A 23634-nucleotide genomic window follows, 5' to 3' on the forward strand; every position below is an offset into this window, starting at 1 on the left:
CTCTCTCTCGCTCTCTCGCTCTCTCTCTCTCGCTCTCTCGCTCTCTCTCTCGCTCTCTCTCTCTCGCTCTCTCTCTCTCGCTCTCTCTCTCTCGCTCTCTCTCTCTCTCTCTCGCTCTCTCTCTCTCTCTCTCTCTCTCGCTCTCTCTCTCTCGCTCTCTCTCTCTCTCGCTCTCTCGCTCTCTCTCTCTCTCTCTCGCTCTCTCTCGCTCTCTCTCGCTCTCTCTCGCTCTCTCTCTCTCTCTCTCTCTCTCGCTCTCTCTCTCTCGCTCTCTCTCTCTCGCTCTCTCTCTCTCGCTCTCTCTCTCTCGCTCTCTCGCTCTCTCTCTCTCTCTCTCGCTCTCTCTCTCTCTCGCTCTCTCTCTCTCTCTCTCGCTCTCTCTCTCTCGCTCTCTCTCTCTCGCTCTCTCTCTCGCTCTCTCTCTCTCGCTCTCTCGCTCTCGCTCTCTCGCTCTCTCTCTCTCTCTCTCTCGCTCTCTCTCTCTCGCTCTCTCTCTCTCTCTCTCTCTCGCTCTCTCTCTCTCTCTCTCTCAGCGCACGTCCAACTGCATGTCCTCTCCGCGATGGAGCAAGCGAGATCTCGACGAACGATGCCCATTGGCCAATTGCTGCTGTCTTTCCCCCAGGACGTAACTGGAGGGGAGCAGACGGGGCTTGTGCCCCGGGCGTCGTATTTGGGGGGGGGGGGGGCGCTGAACTGGCAGAGTGATTATCACTATATATATTTACTTGAATATCACAATGTTAGAACACAACAAAAATGTCTGGAGGGCAGATGAACTGAATTATTTGTATTGAAATATTCACACATGTATATAGTCAAATATGTAAAAACCCTTTTTTTTCCACAGACCATCAAACCTGTGATGAATTAGAAATGAAATAACTACAAATTAATTTATTTTTTTGCCATCTAAGTAGAATAAAAAATATTTGGATAAGTGTGATTAATTTGTGGTTGGGACATGAGGTGGTGTTGGGAAAGGTTTCGGTTTGGTTGGTTTGAAAAAAAAAAAGGGGGGGGGGGGATCACCAAAATGAGTTCTTGCCCCGGGTGGAAACTAGTCTCACGCCCTCATGCCTAAAGAGGCACCAGGCCGGGAGGCAAACACACTCCCTAGTCCGCCGCGGACTACCTTACAATAGGTTACTCATTCATTAACTTCCCTTACAGCAACAAACAAAAAAATGTTCAAAAAAATTGGTTGTCTGTAAAGTCGGTTTACGGACGATAGTTTAACGTGACAACGTTATAAAAAAACATTGATGTAATAATTGCATACTTTTATGAATAAAATTGAATATTTTTTATTGAATTATCACTATTTTGTATGGATGCAAAGAAGGAGTGAAATGAAATCTACAATTTAATTGATAAATTTACTTTTATTCGCACTCATTAATTCAAATATGTTTATTACCTTAACGAAGAGATTATTTTAACTATAACTTTTATACATGTTTGCTATTTAACTTCTTCCAATCTGTGTTATTCTGTTAAGGATAGGACGATGATAGGAAAGGTAGGAAACGAATGGGATTGTTTAAAGTTTAATGTGCCTCGAAAAAGTCAAATCGATGGTTGTTCCAATCGAGTGGAAGAGAGATAGAAGCGGCGCAAGCGTACAATGTGCGTAACGGGACAATGAGTCATCCTTTTTCGTGCGTGCAGCCGGCATTCATCGATTTATTAGACGTTGTCACGTCAAAACCTGTTGGTGTTAGAGAGCTTAGCTATAACGTTACGTCACGAAGCCTGTTCTTTTTATGCAGGATGAATTTTGGTAACTTGATTGTTTTTTTGTTTTTTTTTGTCCCTAAGAATTTTGTAAGTAATCGCGATTGCCCAATTTTACAGAAACAATTTGATATCTTTATCTCATGTACGATATGATTTATTTTTCGACTTTCCAAACAATGAGCTTCATAGCAAAGAAGATAAGGACTATCAGGACCTTCCGATAACCAATTTCTGGTAGCTGACTACTTGCAGAATTCAAATTTAAGTGGATAGGCTGTAAAATAAGATGAAATTTCATAAGTTTGAAAAATATATCGCAGAAGTAAAGTTATTGTAATCGTCAGAAAGAAATTATTTTCTTTATCTACTAATAATGTGTCGTTAAATAATTTACGTATTTGTAACCCTTCTTCCTCCTCAATTGGAAGAGGGGTTGCGTCCCCGACTCACTCTGGGCGCGAAGGGAAAAAATAAATATTAAAACCAGGCATAAAAAGCTAAACAATATAAATTCCCCACACCACTGCCCAGGGGTCAGGCCAAAAAATTTAAAGGATATAATAGCAGAGTAACCATTAAACAAACAAGAGGCAAGACTTTGGACGTATGTTATTAAAAAATAGAAATTTGCAAAAATAATTTTTACTATACATAACCATACAAGCTTAGTTACAAAAGCTGACGTTAATAATGGCAGCATCTTATCCCCATTTGCGATACTAACAATAACCTTTAAAAAATCGTAAAAATATAAATACTGATAACAACAAGTATAAAAATATATAAGGGCGTGAGGCGTGGCCACTATAAAATATCAAAATTTACTGACTGCCCTAATACCAAAAATCAAACAAGACAATCAATACAAATATATAAAAAATCTACAAAAATAATACTGAAGTACAAACAAATTATTTAAATAAAGTTCTTAAACTCTCAATCAACGGTTTAGTCTTTCTTCAGATGTTCGTTGCTAAAGACTTGCCAAAAAAACAAAGTTAATATCCTAGGCGTGCGCTGGCTTCCTGACCTTCCTCACCAACTCCAGAGTCTAATGCCACGCCGGGCCATAGGTACGAATTCACAAAGGCGTGAACGATGACCAAAAAAAAATTATCTTATTTTTAAGGGAAATGTAGCAAAAACTCTTCACGTAACATAACCATGTTACCACAGAAGTATTTATCTTCAGCTTCAAACAAAGTCTTACTTCTTTATTAACTTGCCAATGATTTTATAAAAACGTAGAATGGCCGCACCAACCAACATCAGGCTGCGCATGTAGTCTTATACCGATCGCATACATTTAATAATACTGCACAAGCTGATATATTAGCTAAATGCCAACTTTACGTATGCAAATTCCGATGACAAAGTCTCAAAAACAAATTGCAAAATGTTCGTTTCTTCCAAACTTATACTTTTATTGCAACTACAGGCAAACGGGCGACCTTTTTTAAGAAAATCCCACACTGGAACAACGTGTGAAAACAAATGGGCCTCTTCACCAAACTGGCTAATAAAAGTTCCGTCCAAATAAAATTTAGTATGGGAAAATACACAGTTCACTAGGTTTGCCAAAAACCACTGCAGTACCACGAGGGTAAAAATCAAAATTGCGGCCTCTCTTTACCTTGATAAGTTCAGTATCACAGGGCAATCCATTGCCCTGTCACCCAGCGTGGAGCCTCCAGCCCAATACTCTTCGTGGCCCGTTGCCGTCCGGCACACCAGTCCGCGCCGTCACATGGCTCTGTCCTCCACGGTCGCTCGGCACAAACTCCCTCCCCGGCCCAGCTGATTTTTTCTTCCCGGCAAGCCGAATGTCTGACGTCATCAGCCAACCGCCGGGCGCTCACCAAGTGGTATTTACGTGAAACACAATCGATATTCTTAAACTCATAATCGATAGCTACCAAACGGCGTATAACTAATTAACAGAAACAAATATAATTAAAAAAAAATTACAGATAAATTAACATTAATTAAAAAAGGCGTAAAAATACGTGAAATAAAAACCATATAAAACTAGAGACCAGCAACAAAAATAAATTACAAGTAAAAATGTGGCCCTGCCGGCCACAACCTCCGCCTTGAACAAAAAAAAATTTAAACAGCAACCTTAAAAAACTAAAACGTCAAAAAAAAACCTTGGACTTGGAGACAAAGTATTCTCAAAAACTTCTAATCCAACAAACCAGCCCAAACTCAAACAAACAAACCTGCAACAAGGAAAACTTGCCTCCAAAGCCTCAGTCAAAAATTTCAACGCTCAAAAAAAAAAAAAAAACAAGAGAAGGATTTTCCAACAAGTAACGGAAAAGACAAACTAAACTCACAAACCGAACAAACGGGATCTAAGTATGCCAAAACAAAACAAACAAGCTCCAAAGTCAAGACCGAAACGTATTAGACAAAACCTTCTCTCTCAAAATTATCAATAACTAAAGGTTGCAAACTAAAGCAAAGAACTATAAAACCTATAACCTCACAGGAAAAAAATCAAAACCATCACTGGAAATCTAAAAGACCACTAAAATTCCTGGTGCTGATCCTGCTCCCGCAGCTTGCAAATTAGCGTAAACCTGTTCTTTGGGAAGTTTATAAATCCAAGAAACTGCCATTATTAAAAAAATCAAAAAAGTCAGCAAAATCGCAAAAGTCCAAAGTCTCTGCCAAGCAGAGTGGCGCAGGTTGCAACCCTTCTTCCTCCTCAATTGGAAGAGGGGTTGCGTCCCCGACTCACTCTGGGCGCGAAGGGAAAAAATAAATATTAAAACCAGGCATAAAAAGCTAAACAATATAAATTCCCCACACCACTGCCCAGGGGTCAGGCCAAAAAATTTAAAGGATATAATAGCAGAGTAACCATTAAACAAACAAGAGGCAAGACTTTGGACGTATGTTATTAAAAAATAGAAATTTGCAAAAATAATTTTTACTATACATAACCATACAAGCTTAGTTACAAAAGCTGACGTTAATAATGGCAGCATCTTATCCCCATTTGCGATACTAACAATAACCTTTAAAAAAATCGTAAAAATATAAATACTGATAACAACAAGTATAAAAATATATAAGGGCGTGAGGCGTGGCCACTATAAAATATCAAAATTTACTGACTGCCCTAATACCAAAAATCAAACAAGACAATCAATACAAATATATAAAAAATCTACAAAAATAATACTGAAGTACAAACAAATTATTTAAATAAAGTTCTTAAACTCTCAATCAACGGTTTAGTCTTTCTTCAGATGTTCGTTGCTAAAGACTTGCCAAAAAAACAAAGTTAATATCCTAGGCGTGCGCTGGCTTCCTGACCTTCCTCACCAACTCCAGAGTCTAATGCCACGCCGGGCCATAGGTACGAATTCACAAAGGCGTGAACGATGACCAAAAAAAAATTATCTTATTTTTAAGGGAAATGTAGCAAAAACTCTTCACGTAACATAACCATGTTACCACAGAAGTATTTATCTTCAGCTTCAAACAAAGTCTTACTTCTTTATTAACTTGCCAATGATTTTATAAAAACGTAGAATGGCCGCACCAACCAACATCAGGCTGCGCATGTAGTCTTATACCGATCGCATACATTTAATAATACTGCACAAGCTGATATATTAGCTAAATGCCAACTTTACGTATGCAAATTCCGATGACAAAGTCTCAAAAACAAATTGCAAAATGTTCGTTTCTTCCAAACTTATACTTTTATTGCAACTACAGGCAAACGGGCGACCTTTTTTAAGAAAATCCCACACTGGAACAACGTGTGAAAACAAATGGGCCTCTTCACCAAACTGGCTAATAAAAGTTCCGTCCAAATAAAATTTAGTATGGGAAAATACACAGTTCACTAGGTTTGCCAAAAACCACTGCAGTACCACGAGGGTAAAAATCAAAATTGCGGCCTCTCTTTACCTTGATAAGTTCAGTATCACAGGGCAATCCATTGCCCTGTCACCCAGCGTGGAGCCTCCAGCCCAATACTCTTCGTGGCCCGTTGCCGTCCGGCACACCAGTCCGCGCCGTCACATGGCTCTGTCCTCCACGGTCGCTCGGCACAAACTCCCTCCCCGGCCCAGCTGATTTTTTCTTCCCGGCAAGCCGAATGTCTGACGTCATCAGCCAACCGCCGGGCGCTCACCAAGTGGTATTTACGTGAAACACAATCGATATTCTTAAACTCATAATCGATAGCTACCAAACGGCGTATAACTAATTAACAGAAACAAATATAATTAAAAAAAATTTACAGATAAATTAACATTAATTAAAAAAGGCGTAAAAATACGTGAAATAAAAACCATATAAAACTAGAGACCAGCAACAAAAATAAATTACAAGTAAAAATGTGGCCCTGCCGGCCACATATTTTTAAGCAGTCGACTTACGTGATAGTAGCTGTGACGAGTAGTACAAAACAAATGATCATAAGGAGGGAATATATTAAATTCTAAGTGAGACTAAATTCTTAAACTTCGTGTTTGAAAAATGTTTGCGCTCTCTCACCGGCTTTTCAAAAATCTTATTTGTTTTGGATTAGTTACCAACGATTGGGAATAACTAGAAGAGATACATGGTACAACGACGATAGTTTTATTAGAATGCACACATTATTAAATGCATGACTCTCGACGTAATGTTGACGACACACTCGCAACATATTCATCTGATCCCATGCTACTATAGCTTAAAAACACAAAATAATAAACAATGAGTAGAGACCGGAAAAATTCGCGAATTCATCTCGCGATAGGCTAAAATACAAATAGTTATACCTCAGTGCTGCCTCTGCTATTGGCTCACAACTCACCTGGATGACTCTGGGCCAATGAGAAACACCCGACCAAAGCTTTATCGAATCACAGGCTGCTACACGTTGGGACGTCTCACAAGACAACTGGCAACCGGCAGAGCGAGGGTCGAATTGTTGAGGCTTGTTGTTGAGGATCCTGGAGGTGCTGATGGAAGATCCCTTACCTCGAGGGGTGGGGCTGGATGGTGTCTGTGGCATGGACGTCGGTTCCAGCGAGGGTCGAATGACGCGAAGCCTACGATTCACTCGTCCTTCTGGACATACCCGAATACTCACGTTGGCAAGCCTTCTTTCAACAGACGAGAGAGCCAAACGCCTGATCGTGCATCTTCGGTTTTTTTTTGTTCATTGTAAATAAATATACAACTCATGATAACTAATGGTCAAGTATGTTAGGTGAGCTACATTATAAATACTTTAAAACATTGTGGACGGTTGATTTGGTTAGGATAGCTACATTAAAGATACTGTGAAATCATGTAAACGGTTTCCCCCTAATCAATACACATGTTGTGGTACGGAAAAAAAGAGCGAGCATGAACTTCGGGGAACTTCGGGTTTGGCCCTCTAATCCGTGAAAAGAAGGCTTGCCAACGTGAGCATTCGGGTATGTCCAGAAGGACGAGTGAATTGTAGGCTTCCCTGGAATGACAGCTGAATACAGAAGCTTTCCCATGGTCTCGGTCGCCCTCACGAGTGACATGTTCCACATGAAGCATGAGTTGTGCAAAATGTCTGGGGTCTTCTTGTCCCTTTGGAACTATTTACGACACTTCAATACAATTCTGTACTGTGATTGGAAGTGACACGTGTAATGCTAGAGACATACAAAATTCACGGATTCATTTCGCGATAGGCTAGCATCAAAACAACTATACCTTCGTACCGCTTCTGCAATTGGCCCACATTTTATCCGGGGAACTGTGAACCAATGGGAAACACTAAACCAAGAAAGTGCCGAATTACGGACAGCCTAGTTGAGACGTCTCACGCGTCAGTAGCCAATGAACAGGTGTCATTTCCGCGAGTATTTAAAGGACTGTGGAGTCTATCCTAGAGGTCAATGAATCCGCGAATTTTGCAGGTCTCTATCCTAATGCATAATAGATTAACAGGATATTATTTGTTAGAATTATTTTTTATACATAATTGAAGTGATTTTGTACTAGAATTTTAAGTTTAAAATTTTCATTACTTCTTATTACTAGTAATATTTATTTTTTGATTAACTTTTTGACTATACAATGCACTATTTAACAAAATTTCGTGATATCGTTATTTAGTTTTTTAAGATAGCATTGGTGCAAAAAGTTTTAAAGATCTTCTCATTTATAAATTTAATGGAATGAATGTGTGTGTGTATGTGTATATAATCCACCATGGATAAAATGTCAAAAAAATTTTTTTAACTCGTGTAAGATTTTGACGAGCCCATTTAAAATCATTGCAACAGATTCATACATCATTATTTCGGGTAGACAATAGGATCTGCTGTCATTGGCAGGGGTGCAGGTACGGGAGTCAGCTGCTGTCATTGGCAGGGGTGTACGGGAGTTATCGAAAGGTCAAGGGGGTACTGTCGAGTGTGAGTGACGGTGGGAAGCCTACGATTCACTCTACCTTCTGGACATGCCCGAATACTCTCGTTGGCAAGCCTTCTTTCAACAGAAGAGAGAGCCAAACGCCCAATCGTGCATCTTCGGTTGTTGTTTTTTTTTTTTTTTTTTTTTGGTTCATTGTAAATAAATATACAACTCATGATAACTAATGATCAATTAGGTTAGGTTAGCTACATTATAAATACTTTAAAACATTGTGGACGGTTGACTTGGTTAGGATAGCTATATTAAAGATACTGTGAAATCATGTAAACGGTTTCCCTCAAATAAATACACTGTTGTGGTACGGAAAAAAAAGCTAGCATGAACTTCGGGGAACTTCGGGTTTGGATCTCTCTTCCGTGAAAATAAGGCTTGCCAACGTGAGTATTCGGGTATGTCCAGAAGGACGAGTGAATAGTAGGCTTCCCGAGTGACGGTACCTCTCCGTTCAGACCGGAGCTAAGTGAATACCGCGGCCTGCTGCTGACAGCGTGACAGGTGTCACCGCGTGACATCGACAACCAGCTCCTGGTACCCAGACATGGGCTGGCTGCACCAGGCCTGGAAGAATGGTTTCTCGGAACTCTTTAGGAAAAAAAAAGGGTAGAAAGACAAAGAACTTGGATGAAAGAAAATAGTAGGGCGAGCAGAATGGTTCTGTCTCAAAAAAAAAAAAGTTTATTGTGACAAATTTAAACTTCCAGTAAATTAACTGACCAAATAAAGGGAAACCCGTCTTATTATCTTGGATATTCTATTAACTCTAATAATCGGTGCATTAATTACATGTTCTAAAGATGTATGCATACATTAATTAAATAAGATTAAAATGGGTGGTCATTTGTCAAAAAGACATTTTAATGTGCTTTTTTACTTCCGGAAAGATGGTTTTATTTATACAAGATCTTTTTCATGCACATTTTAAATTAAATAACTCAAATGTATGTGAGATGTAAAATATGATTATTACTATTTTTATGATTACCTTTAAAATATTTTTATTTTATTCTCGTTTTTCTTATAACCCTTGAGAAATTATAGAACTTTCTTGTATTATGTTTATTATGAACATTTGATCACTTAATAAATAGGTGGTGGGTTTAGAAAGTTTTCATTTAAAAATTTTCCTTTCTGGGATCAGTGGCTCAATTTTGTTTGTCTGTCTATTAAGTAATCGTCATGCACTATTTACCGTTGGTAATATACAAGGAACAGTATTTTATTTTTTTATTTATAATATTTACTGACAAGGGATTAAAAATAAATTACATACTCACATTATGTTATTCTAGATAAGCTTATTTTTATTTTATAAATTGTTACAACAAAAAATAATCAGAAGAGTGTGTCTTCAGGACAATGATGCAGCATCTGGTAAAAATAGACAAAACTAAGTTTAAACTTAAAGAAAAATAAATCCGTAACATTAATTAGAGGAAATGTACTATATTAATAATACACTGTATACATTGGCTTGTCTCTTAAAATAATAGTTCAGCAAATGAAAAGAATCAAACTTTATGTACCTATTGGTTCAAGTAAATATTTCTATGCATAGATGTAAAAGTTAAATGGAAAACTTAATATTTTTATCACCTTTTTTTGTTCCCTAATATCAAACACTAGTTATATATTTAGAGTTTGTATTTTCAGAAATTTTTCATCACAATAACAAAAAAGAAACATAACACTTTTGCTATTGTAATAGCCATTTGAAATGCTGCTTATTTCATCTTATTTTGTAATTGTGAGCAGTTAAATGTTTATCTGTCCTATTTTATGTTCATCTATCTCTCTTACTTCTATTTTTTTAAGAGAGGCAAACTTTGTTCAAGTAAATATTCTCTGCATTTTCGTGTCAGACATATCAAAACAATGTTTTACGAAAATATTGCATTAAAATTTGGCTTGGAAATTTTACTTTCATCATGTGCAAAGAAGTTTCACTTTAATAACCATGCCAAATTATAATCAGGCTCCAGTAATAAAGGGAAAACTGCTTTGTGAATAGTATCTTAGGTGCAGAAAAGAACTCCGATCAGCTAGTTCAATCCAATAGAGTTTGCTTCTGTTCAGGTGTGATGGGTGTATTCCCTATGCAGCATAAAGTTTGCTTCTATCAAAACACAGGTCAATACATCATCGATGAAGCCCGGGGTGTATATATTTACATGCATGAACAACATTATGTTGCAATCACATTTATTTACTGGCACATCCAGATGAGATGATTCAAAACCTGCCATTTTGCCAATGGAGCCAGAATATATTTAATTATGTGTATCTATTGTATGTCTCTATCCAAATAAGAAAAATTTGCAGCCTATGTGCTATTAAATTTTCGCACCAGTTGAACCAATAATTATGACAGATGTTCAAATAGAAAAGAAGGCATCGCAGAAAAGTGAAATAACAGATTCAAAATACTATGGTTTATTCTGAAAAAGGATGCTAATGCTTTTATTCTATATTGTTAAACTGTTTACAGTCTTTCAGGATGTCCACTTTGTTATTCCCATCCATACCAAAAAAGATAACTTTTTTGCCAATAGCCTATAGTAGGCAAGAAGCCTCTCAATCTTGAACGTTTAAGTAGCCCTAAAGGTTGAAGAAAGGAAACTATATTACTGAATATGAATCACCTAACAACTAACCATTGTCGCAACTGGTGGTGTAACTGATGAGGTAATCGCTCATGGAGTCGATGAAACTGGCCACAGGCTTGACCTTGATGAGGTATGTGGTGCACATTGTCAGGTTGGTCAGTGTGATCGATGTCGCATCTCCAGCTATCTTCACCACAGAAATCTTGTCAAATCGTCCCTTGCAGTCGTGACCTGGATGTACTCTGTGCACAGGCCATTGTTGTGGGGATTCGTCCACGACACATTGACTATCCTCGATCCAGCATCCTCGACCACCTTCACGTTGGTGACCTTCTTCGGACCTGTATCAAGTGGACCAATCACTGATACACTGTGCGGCTGAACCCAGCAAGGCAAACCTCGCTAGTATCAGCAATGAAACACAATGAGGCAGGTTTCCTCGAAAAAAAATATTATTCTACATGTCCTATTACTCTTTTATGATTATTACCTCTGTAATACATAATGAAAAAAGGTGCGACATAAATGAACGTGTTGCTAATCACTGTAAATAAATGTCATGCATGCTGTAATATAAGAATAAAAAAGGTACACACTGCTTCCTAGCACCTCGTAATTTAGGGCCTTTCATTTTAAGACTTATTTTCTACAACCATGAAATCAAAATCGTTTAAATATCTTTATGTTTTACAGGTTTTTACTGGGTCACATAATGAATACCAAACCCCGTTGTAGAAAATTTCGAAAATAATAATTCTTACTTAGACCTACCTAGCATGAATGTGGTAGAACCAGACACAGTTTGCTGAGAATTTGTGGTCACATTCGCCACAAAGGTGTAATTCACACAAGCCTTTAAAGCAGTTGTGTCCCATGTGGTGGTACTACTGCACTCTTGATGCTCCTGGGGTACTGCCACCTCCCGCCAGCAAGTGATGTATGTGCTTATGCAGTCCCATTCATTTGAGGGAATCCCCACAAAAGTCATTAAAATCATATCGCTGTTTATGTAATCGAATGTCAAATCTTGTTTAATCGGCTGCAATTCTGAAATCAAAAAATTCAAACAATAGCTCCCGAGTGCAATTAGCCTTATCATGTTTTTCAGAGATCTCGTAATCAGGATTATCAACAAAAAATTATTTTTTAATTATTGTGATTTGATATATTTACAGTGATTACAGTAGTTAATACAAAACATAAGTAGAAATGCAACACCGACATTAAGGATAAATATGAGTACTGGTCACAAAAGCAACATGGAAACCAAAAAAAAATTAATCGAGGTTGATATGTCAAGCCTTCCCAACAAATCTCGGTTAAGTTACTGTTATTCCGCAGGCTTGAAAAAGCCATGAATGCAGAGTGGGCACTAAGACAAACCACAACGTACCTCCCAGCTGAGTGCGGAAAACTATTTCTGTTGTGTCGGACGAGGAGACGCCGAAGCTACGGGTGTAGAAGGAGGCTATGTATTGGGTGCAGGCGTTGAGGCCTGTGATGTTGTAGCTGGTGTCGTTGATCGGCACTTGGATCCGGGCATTCCCGGAGATATGGCCGTACACGTGGATGTCATAGCTGAGGCCGCACTTCTGGGCAGATGGCGACGACCCCCACGTCAGCAGCGCCGAGTGAGGCGTCAGCTGCTGAACGGAGAGGCTAGGGGCACTATCCGGACCTGCTTCCACGAGGAAAAATATACAAATTTACTTCATCTATACACCAAATAAACACTTGATTGAAACATCCTGACTTCAGCTAAACTTAATACTAACACAACATTTTCACAAAAATATGTAACATATTTTGTAGAGAATATGAACATTGCAATATTTTACAATATAATTAGGGACAGTTTCAACTACATCCACAGAATCCTTGATTCTAATATACTATAGGCATTCACTGAATGAAACATAAATAGAAATGTCATGCGTTAAGTCACCTTTAGGCAAACGTCGAGCCAAAAATAACATTACACTGTTGAAAAGATAATAAAGTTGGATGATGGAATGCAATATATTATTGGTTTGCACATAAACTGAAGTAAACTATAGCTAGTATCTATAAGTTTCTAATGGAATTTTTGATGATATTTTAAGTAAGATAACTTCTTATTATCATATGTGGCAAACTTAACTGTGAGAATACTGCAGCGAAGACAAATGTATTCATTTTCACGTTACAAGAAGTGGTTTATATCAACAGTTGATTTAAAAAATTGATCATATAAGCCATGTCGGACTGTTAATTTGTGTGTACCGCTTGGAGACCAACCTGTGGAGAAGGTGGTGGTGAAGTTCCTGGAGGACTTGCCATTCCAGCCAAATGCAGTAACGTTCAACGTGTAGTTGGAGCAGGGGTCCAGGCTGAGACCTCGGAAGGTGGTTCCGTATGATTTGCTGGTGTTGCGACATGTCTCTGCCCTGTCTTCCATGCCCCAGCATATACTATATGCGGTTACGCAGTCCGGCAGAACCTCGTAGTAAATATCAAGCAAGCTTGTCGTAGGTATGACACTTATGATCGATGGAACTGGGATTTCTGCAGAGAACAATTTCATTTAACAACTTAATATACCAAACACCAGCTTAGCAATGAAATCACTAAATAACTTAACAGTTGACTGCAATTAAATATATTCAAAGAACATTTTCATTTCAAAGCATTGATTTAGAATGTACTAGTAAAACACTTGATTACTGTCAAACACCAAAAAAAATAACTTTGCCGAGTGACATCTAGATATTTTTAAAGATCATTAATAATATCGTCAGTAATTTAGATTGTAAAAGTTTACAACAATCTACCATTTGGTTCAGTTGTTAGGACTGCAGGTTGATGAGCAAAGGTTTCGGGTATGATTTCCAACTGGGATGGGTATTTCATCACATCCTCTCTTGGTTCATGACTAGTTGTTGTGTTGTACCTTAACCGGAAGACTTCGGAATTCAATACGAGACTACCTCTGAACTTCTCTCTGAGGAAAATCAGGTGTTCCACAACTGTGGACTTAAGGTCCTTGGTGGTCGTGTTTGTTTAGGCATTAGGTTCACATACCAAAGGTCCCAGGTTAAAACCCACCACCATGGCATTGCTGAAATTTATTAGCAATTAGTCAGTACACAAGTTGTTCAAAGCCCGCATAATTTTAGAAGTGCCATCACTATAATCTACTGTGCATAACAATGTGAAGTAAATCATCATACACCAAACACGGCATAGCTACTTGTGGCCATCATACTGAGAACTAAGGCATCACAAAATATCAACCTACTGCCGGTTCCCTAGCAAAATGTACGTGGTTTTCATATCCAACAAAGCTAGTATATTTGCAAAGATCATTTAAAATATATGAAATTCATTGTATATATTATATCTATAACAATTTTACTTGTCATAATATCTTCAGCATTCAATGTGTTTCAGTATTTTGTCTTCCACGAGATTGTGTATTAATTACTGCAGCGAAAAATTAGGATAAGCATATTTTGAATAAAGACATAGTTAAAATATAGTGGCTTTGATTTTTTGGCTGTACATACATCAGTTTAATTCTAATTTGTATATCTTTTCGTGATATGAGAGCAATAAGACTGCAAGTACAAGAACTGAAAAAGACTAGTATGGGGTTGCATGTCATTCATGTAACATCATGAAACTATTTTTAGATGTATGATATTAGATACATTTTTATAAGGGCAAAATAACAAAATAATATCTATCTTACATTAAATTCTTGAGTTGGACAGAGAAAATGAATAAATTTAGGGACGAAATTTGGCTTAATGGAAAAGGTAAATGTTTATGAAAAAAACATTTTCTATAAAAAAAAATATTTGTGCATATGTTGCTGCTATGGAGGAGTTGCAGATACAATAAAGATTGTGGGTTTCGAATTAACATGTTGGTTATTTCATCATGTTTAAAAGATTAAGGTACAGAAATTCCTACAATACATTCCAAGTGATGGATTAAATTTGACTGAAACCTAGCTGTGTATACACTATGGATATCAAAACATACAGGGCCGCAACTGGGGGGGGGGGGGGTGGCAAGCGGGGCATATGCCCCGGGTGCAAAGCTGTGGGGGCGCCGAAATCGCTTGCATTGTAATTCCTGCAACAACTGGTAACTGGTAAAAAGTTTTTGCATGGAAGTTACAGTAGCACAGAAACTGTTACATGTAGGTATGGAAAATGCTTAAATAGCACCATTTTTCCGTCGGAGGGCCCCCGGACCCCCCGCTTTATTGGTGTGGTACGTGCAAAAAAAAGAAGTGGTTGGGTGCATGAATCCATTCATTCCCCGGGTGCCAGAGACTCTAGTTGCGGCCCTGAAAACATATTAGAGTTACCAATTTCATACTTAAACCTCTGACGGCAAGAAACACGAGCAGAGGAGTTTGGAACTGCCCCGTCTGGTGGGAATGCACCGGGCCCTGATGAATGCGCTCACCGGTGTCTCGGTCCTGGACGACCGCCTGGCTGGAGGTGGAGTACCCGTTGCGGCCGACCAGGCTGACGGAGACGTGGTTGCTGCGGCAGCCGCCCAGGCCCGACACCGTGGCGGAGGTGGAGTTGGGCGGCAGGTCCTCCGACCACACCACGTCGCAGGCGAGCGGCAGGAAGGTGTCCGGGTAGCGGCAGTTGGTGACCTGGTACCCGGTGGCGCAGGACATGCTGAGCGCGTCGGGCTCTCGCCAGGACAGGCCGGCGGTCTGGTTCCGCACCTCCGTGGCGACGATGCTGGGCATCTGAGGAGCTGCACAGTAAATTATTTCTTATCGGCACAAGTTTCTCATTCAAGATTGGAATTTTTCGAAAGTAAAACAAAATTTTATATGTATGTTGAAAATTCATTGTTAATATACTTTAAGTAGTAAGCATTCCATTTCTTAGCAGTAAGTAGCAAAAGATAATGATAAAAGTAAAATATTTAATGACACGACTTTTAAAGCAAGAGAAGAAAAGGAAAAAAAAAATAATATAAGGTTTATGTTGGTTTTTTTTTTTTTTTGGTATTTTTTCAAAATTTGGCAACACAAACCATGTGTAAATTCTTACCTATATTTCTTCTATATTTAGATTTTTCTCTATACAGTGCATATCATTGTTTTAGTTTTAAGTTAAAAAAAGGTTTAAGGTAGCTGAATCATGTAATAAACTAATTTTTTACTCATGATTCCATTTCATGCTACATCTGGGTCTCCTGGCAGTTAGAAGAGTATAACTCTTGGAAGTAAGAGACTCGTACCTGTGACGACAGAGAGGAGGGACTTCGCAGAAGTCTTGCTGTCGGTGGCGAAGCTACCGTCGATGGTAACCACGCTGACGTTGTACTCCGTGCACGGGGACAGGAGGGCCATGTTCTCTGTGGAGATTGTGTTCTTATTGGTGTAACTGCAGATCTCTCTCTCTTCGCCCTCGGCCAAGTAGCATACCCTGAACCCGGGGCAGCAATTCTCATTGTAGCCAACGGGGAGGTCCCAATCCAAGACGATGTAAGTGGCATTCACTTCGCTCACGGAGAACCGGTCCACTCTTGGCGGGTCTGTGAGAACATGCAAGGCGTACAATGACAAGCACATTGCAGAAACTTTTTTTTTTTTTTTTTTTTTTGCAATAACGACACTTTGTGAGTACCTTCCTTCTTGATGTACATGCATTTGGTGGTCTTTTCAGGTATACCTGTTATAACAATGCACCTCTGGTTTCCTATTAAATCTTGAATCCCACACTAAGTCAGTAGATACTGGATTAAAAATAATTTGCCTATTTAAATTATGTATAATCCAATCATACTTAAATTATTTTCCTTATAATTTTACGAATGTAGTTCCAAAATAGTATTTCTGAAGAAATTTGGACATTATAATACCTACATTATTTCCTTCTGTAAGTACCAAAGCACTTGAAAATTGAATATTTTATTAGTAATGATCTTAAGGCTAAAGAATATCTATGTCATCGTGCATTTGTAACAAATACTTGTTCCCTGGGGAAGTCACTCACCGCCACTGCCTGTGTGCACGAGGAGGCCAGCCTGGTTCTCTCCCCCCGCGCCCACAGAGTGCAGCCATATGAGGTTGTCTCTGCATGGCTCGAGCTGCTCTACCTCGTAGCTCGTGGCGTTCAAGGGCAGCGTCACGGCCTTCGACGGCAACAGTAAACAACATAGACAAGTCTCTTCCGTGCGCCTGCCTCAGGGTCCACACTGTTTCACTAGACGACTCTGTTCAACAACTACTTTGCAAGGGCGAGGGTAGTTGTCGTACCTTGAAGACACACTGGGTGTCCATGACGTCGAGGAAGGAGCAGTGCCTCAGCCTGTAGTGGTCCAGGCAGGCGGTGGAGGCCGGCGGGTCCCAGGTCAGGAGGGTCGTGGTGGAGGTGGTGTTGTGTGCTCTCAGGTTGGTCACCGCCTCCGGCACTGCGCAACATATTAAAAAAGTTGGTTGGATTTTGACTAACCCCCCACATTTCACATTCTTTACTATTTGAACACCTAGTGGCAGGGAAATCCCTGTATTTCTTTGTTGGATATGCTTCACTGGAAAGAATACCAATAGAGGTAGAATAACATTAAATTTTTTTAACATGTCTACAGATATCCCTAACATACTTCAGTACCAGCATCTGAATGATCCCAGGTTTTATAAAGTTCTGCTAGTTGCAGTTGAATGCACAAGTATTAATATGCAAAATTAATGCAATATAGTTGCCCTGATGATTCGTGTTGTTTGTTAATCAAAAGAAAATATAATTATAACTTTAAAACTGTTTCATTAAGAAAACAAAGACGTTGAGTAATACAGCAACAGTGTGCGGTGATTTATTCCTGTTTTTCGTGCTGCCTCATTGCCGGCACGGCTCCTCCTCCTGACGTTGACTGACTACAGACTTGGAACACCGACTCAACAAGCAGCTAGACCCTCAGCGACCTGTGACGTCAGATGGGTCTGGATGTCATACCTTCATACGTGTCGCCACCTCGGCCTCTGTGCCCATGTTTCAGTGTATCGTGTGCCTCTGTGTGTACCCGTGTTTTAATAAATTGATGGCTTTTTTTAAGGGGCACCCGCAAGGGTACCCCACCTTTTAAAAAAATTCCTATTTTCAGTAAAAGCAAGAATGTGTAAAGCATATAATTAGGAATTTTAATGTTTTTTTATCTTTTTTATGTGGGAGGTTGGGTTTCAACGACTCATGAACAATGGGTCATAAGAAATGATAGGGTAACTGACTTCTCTAACTGGAATGTTATGTGGACCTGACTCCTGTTCTATAAAATCAAAATGATAACATCATTATGCTTGTTCTTCATCAAGGGTAACTTGTTTCAAAGGAGCGCTCTAGTGGTGCTCTTCAAGTGAGCATTAGGTGAGGTTAGGTTAGCTCTTCAAGCAGCATTCTTAATATAGGTATAAACAACTCGGACCTGGTTTACAGTGTTGTATTTCTTCCTGTGCAAAATGCAAATAAAATTAGCTTCTCTCAAAAAATTAAAACCTTTAATCAGATGTGGGGGTATTATTCCCATGGGTTAACGGTAAGCATGTTGTCGTAACAACCGAAGCATCCCATTCTTCTTTCTAGAAAATACAAATGAACATCGACCAACTCCACAAGGTCATGCTGCACCTGGGTCCTCAGCTTTCGCTTTCGACGCTGCAGCGAGATATTTGAATCGTTTATAGCAGGGACATTGTTAGTCAACATCAGCAGGATTTATGAGATCCGTTTTCGCTTCCAGTGATTCCGATGATGAGGCATCTCTCTGCTAAACAAATAATACAAACCAAATCATTTATTAAAGTAGAGAATGGGTTATGTTGAACAATATGCCAAAACAATGGCTCAAAACTTTCCTGCATATTTCTGTTTATGTGCTTCACAACTAAAAACCATACACCTGAATTTCATTCCTAAATTTCCACCAAAGTATTTATGGCTACAATGCAGGTTAATGACACGACATGAATCCAACAGAGATAACTTCAGTCATTGTTTGTTGAATTTTTTTGGCGACAAAACCTTAGTTAAAGCTTCAGCAATCGCGTGTTGATAAGTCATCTAATAATGCCACTACCACCAGTGACTTGGGCAACCAAGTTATAAAATGTCAATTCTACCCCCTAGTTGCAACTCAACTCTTAAGCCTGTAGGAGAAAGGGGTGAAAATCGTTAAGGCACATTTAAGTACGGTCATAGGTTCACTAACGAAGTCAGGGCGGTTTTAATATTACGTCATTTGATCCACTGTCAAAAGATCCAGATTACTTCACCGCTCTTACCCCATGTGGCCTTCTCAAACTTTGACCTCCACACATCTTGCCTAAAGAGGAATTGACGAGAATACCACTTTATTATCTACCAAAATGGAGGCTTCTGCGGCGAGCTGCTTAGTTTAGCCTGCTGCCTGCGAGCGGAGAAAGAGGATGAAGACTGTAGCAAATTTGACTCCCAACAAACTGGTGTTAGTTCAAAAATGTTACTTGCCCCTTCTTCGCTGGTGAATTGGGCGTACATGAGATTTTTTAAGCTCTGTTAATATTGTACTCGTGGCTCAGCCACATACACAACAAGGCCTCATTACCAGACCCATCTCAAAACTTAACCTCTGCCACTGGGATAATTGATATATGGTATATTTGGGTGGGTGGGATGTTAACTGACTTAAGAACATGGTTGTATTTAAGATTTTTCACTTCATATCAATTTTTAACTAGGTCATTGAAGGACTTTTATTTCATTGTATGTTGTTCCTTGTCTTAACTGTGAATGCAAAGTGCACGGACCACATAAACTTGATCCCTTTATTGTGTAGATGTTATTTTTTCGTCAGTGTCGAAGAACAACATGTCCAGGTAAAATGTTGTGTGGTGCGTTATTATCAGTTCACTTGTCTTTTTTTTTGTATTTATGGAATTTTTATTCATCACGGAACAGAGTTAGTAACAGTTATCACCTAAGCTTCTTGTTTGTTTGCCAAAGGCGTGGTTACAATTCCAGAAAATTCCAAATTGAAAATCATTGTCAAAATAATTGTGTTATAGCTACTTGTTTGAAAATACTTTTTTTATAAGACTTTGTATTGCTCAATATATATGTATATTAATCGTCTCACTACAAAATTGTTTGAATAACACTAAAATTTAACGCGATGCAGTTTCTTTAACACATACATCTTATTTTTTTATTTCGTGGAATAAGTTAGAAACCTCTTAGTAAACAAACTGTATTTTTAACTGTCACTAACCAACTTTAGACACACACTTGTTTGGTGAAGTAGTTCGAAACCAGTTTTTATTTACCAAATAAATAAATGTATTCTTAAACGACGAGATTTCTATAATATTACGTTTATCTTAAACCAATTATATAAGTCAATTTTCTATTTTATTGAAATCATATCAACAATGCTAGTTTAATTTTCATAGTATTAATTTAAAATCATATTTTGCCACAAATATTTTCCTTATTGTATTAAATTGAACACATAAAGGTTTAACAACTTTTACCTGTGCAGTTGTTAAGACCATGAACTGCTGCTTGAAGACATGCCAGTGAAGAGAATACAATCAACAACAACCTGTGAAACAAAACCAAATTATGAATGTTTTAACATTCGTTTCTAAACATCATAAACTAAAATAATTGAGGCATTAATACTAAAACTACTTCATTCGTTTACAGGAAATTTTAAAGAAGTTGAGAAAAATTCTCACTGTTAAGAATTTTTGAAGTGAAAATTATTTGGGCGCGATGAGAGTAAAATTTGAAGACTGGATTATAATGCAACGTTTTCGTGAAATATTGTTGTGAAGCGATTCTGACGCGAAAAGGACATAGAAAAGGTACTTGGCCAAAGAGATATAAAGAGAGCACTATGCTTATACATTGTTGGTCTTGTTTTCGGTCTCCTCTTTTGGCAAAGAATTGACCCCTTACCAAAAAATATTATAACCGAGACAGATAGATGAAGGAAATTTGTTAATTTTAGGAAAACAATTTCTTTGTATTATTCTGGTGAATGTAATAAACATTAATTTAATAATGCTTATTTAGTTTTAAAAGTTTTAAAATAAAAATTTAATACACATAAAAGTTAAAAATATTAATAATAAAATTTTGCTAATCCATCATGATAATTTAATAATAATAACTAAGTGAAAACTTGGATTGAACTGTTTTCGATGTGAAATGCAAATTTTTAAGAAATTTAAATTGTGTTGAGCCGGAGTGGTTTGGAGCTGATTCGTGAGGTAATAGAAAATACATAAGAATAAAAAAATAATTCTTCAAAAAATTAATTTGAGCTGGTTTAGATAAAAAATGCTTCATTTGATGTATTTTTATTTCATTACTAGCTGACCCGACAGACGTTGTCCTATCATTAAATTCAAGCTGCAATACTATACTAATAATAATTATTTATACTGTTGTATATTTGGATATTGTATATGTTTGTAATTTGTTATTATCTCTATAACATATTGTTTATTGTAATGCTTACTGATACACAACATTGTTAGTTTTATTTCCTGGCGCGTAAATTATATAATGCTGATGGTTTTAAGACACGGGAACAGGCGACATACAGTTGGCCATGTGAAAAACATGGATTTTCATGATTAATGCCACAAACACTTGACTGCCCTTGCGATTTATTAATTGACATTGCAAATGCTAGCCGCACAGGAAATTGTCCCCGTTTAAAGTCGAATGGCATGTCGTTCGGAATCATAGGGATGCGTGGAATCAAAACGTCTTCGCCTTTATACTTCCCTTTTAAAATTGTGGCTTTGATGACGTTGTTCATTAATTTCTTCACCGCAAGCCGAGTGCCATTACAAAGACGTGGCTGGTTTATGTTTCGTACCATTATGATTACCGTTCCAATTTTTAGTTGCAGATTATGAGGTGGTAATCCGGGAAATTCCAAGTAATTGAAGAATTCCGTTGGATAGTTGACATCATCATCTTGGTTAGTAACGGAATCAACCGATTTGTATGTCATCAATTCACCAGCTATCTTACTTTGAATTTGAAAATTCATTTCGTTGACACCAACTTTTTTTTTAGCCAATATAACACGTTCACTACCAAACTTGATTTTTGTAATTTTCAGCAATGTTTGGGAAAACCATCTCGATGAGTTCGGTATTTGATTCAGTAAATTGACAAAAATTTGCAGGGAATGTGATGTATCCAGACGATGTGTCAACAGGAATTTTGCCATTACCAATATCGAGCAATTGTTTAGAAAATCACCAGATTCATCAGTTTGCAACACGACTCGCATATACATATTTAATTTTAGTGTCTTGACGTATTTCCATAAAATGGACGACTTCAAACATTCATTAAGTTCATCGGCTGGCGTTGATCGAGGCATTACTGACAATTTTTGTCGAAAATCACCTGCCAATAGAATCATCGCTCCACCAAACAGGTTTTGGTTGTTTCGTAAATCTTTCATTGTGCGGTCTAATGCCGCCAAAGATTTTTTGTGTGCCATCGTGCATTCATCCCAAACGATTAATCCGCTTTGCTGCAACACTTTGGCCATCGCAGAATTCCTCGAAAGGTTGCAAGTTGGAGTTTCATTAACTTGCATGTTCAACGGCAATTTGAGTGCTGAATGAGCTGTTCGAACGCCTTCCAAAGAGCAAAGAGTATATCACGCTGGGGCTAAGGTTACATTTAAAAAGTTTATAATAAAGGTAGTCGTTAAGTTTGCTTAAATTTTCTAAGTTTCTGCGCAATTTCCTTAATTTTTTAATGTAAGAACCTTCTACGAAGTATTAAAAAGTTTAAAAAAAAGATGAATGAAATCGGTAAAGCCGTTCTCAAGTTATAGCATGACCAGGAGAAATAGGAGTTAATTTTTATATGCATAGATAACATTAAAATTTTATGTATTTTAATATATTATTTTATTGGCTCAGGGATCTAGAATCAGGCCCCTTAGTTATTTTTCGACTTACATTCACGAGGAATAAGAATATATTTCAAACCATTAGTAGGGACCGGAAAAATTCGCGGGTTCAATGACCTGCAGGATGAACTCCATAGTTCTACGTACACTCAGTCAAATGCCACCCACTCATTGGCTGCTGTCTTGTGATACGTCCCAACGTAGCAGCCTGTGATTCGATAAAGCCATGGTCGGGCGTTTCTCATTGGCCCAGAGTTATCCAGGTGAGTTTTGAGCCAATGGCAGAGGCAGCACTGAGGTATAACTATTTGTATTTTAGCTTATCGCGAAATGAATTCGCGAATTTTTCCGGTCTCTAACCATTATTTATCATCATGGTGATAATAATATCTCGTATGGACACATAACGAAAATTATTTTTAAGTTTTAACAACAGAATCCAAAGAATTTTTTTTTTATCTAATGCTTATTGAAAAATTGTTCTGATGTACGTTATACATTTCAATTTTCACATATTAAAGAGAATGAACACCAACACTCACATGTTTGCGAATTAACTGTAGCGAAGCACGTGTTGCACGAAAAGAAGCTACTGTAACAACTGAGCCATCTTCACCGTTTTTTATACTTGTCTCTGCTCAGTTCTGTCGCCACTTGGGCAGTGCTGGTTGTTCTTACACTTGATTCTGTTATCTCAGACTTGAGCACCCAGCAGATAGCTGGGCAGTTGCAATGTCTTGACGATTCACTGAAAGTGATTATCATATCTTTCCGAGTAATATCACTTCCAGGCCTATTTTTTCCAGAAATGTATAAAGTTTTAAAATGCGAATATTCTGTAAAAAAAAATTACAAACTATACTAAAGTCAAGCCTAGGAGATGAAAAATGCCTTGATAGAACTTATTTGAGTTCGG

General features: G+C 38.1%; 1 protein-coding gene across 1 annotated transcript; it reads right to left on the bottom strand.

Annotated features, from left to right (window-relative positions):
• Window positions 1-9447: 9447 nt before the first annotated feature.
• On the bottom strand, window positions 9448-23381 carry LOC134537166 (fibronectin-like). Its single transcript, XM_063377425.1, has 11 exons — window positions 23261-23381; window positions 20299-20369; window positions 17053-17207; window positions 16790-16928; window positions 16032-16328; window positions 15234-15539; window positions 13053-13319; window positions 12169-12453; window positions 11547-11822; window positions 10824-11116; window positions 9448-9540 (listed from the first exon to the last, which is right to left on the bottom strand). Coding segments are annotated over exons 1-10 (1950 nt in total). The 5' UTR covers window positions 23263-23381; the 3' UTR covers window positions 9448-9540; window positions 10824-10964.
• Window positions 23382-23634: the final 253 nt, after the last annotated feature.

The sequence above is a fragment of the Bacillus rossius genome, chromosome 12, assembly GCF_032445375.1.
Source record: "Bacillus rossius redtenbacheri isolate Brsri chromosome 12, Brsri_v3, whole genome shotgun sequence".
Taxonomy (NCBI): domain Eukaryota; kingdom Metazoa; phylum Arthropoda; class Insecta; order Phasmatodea; family Bacillidae; genus Bacillus; species Bacillus rossius.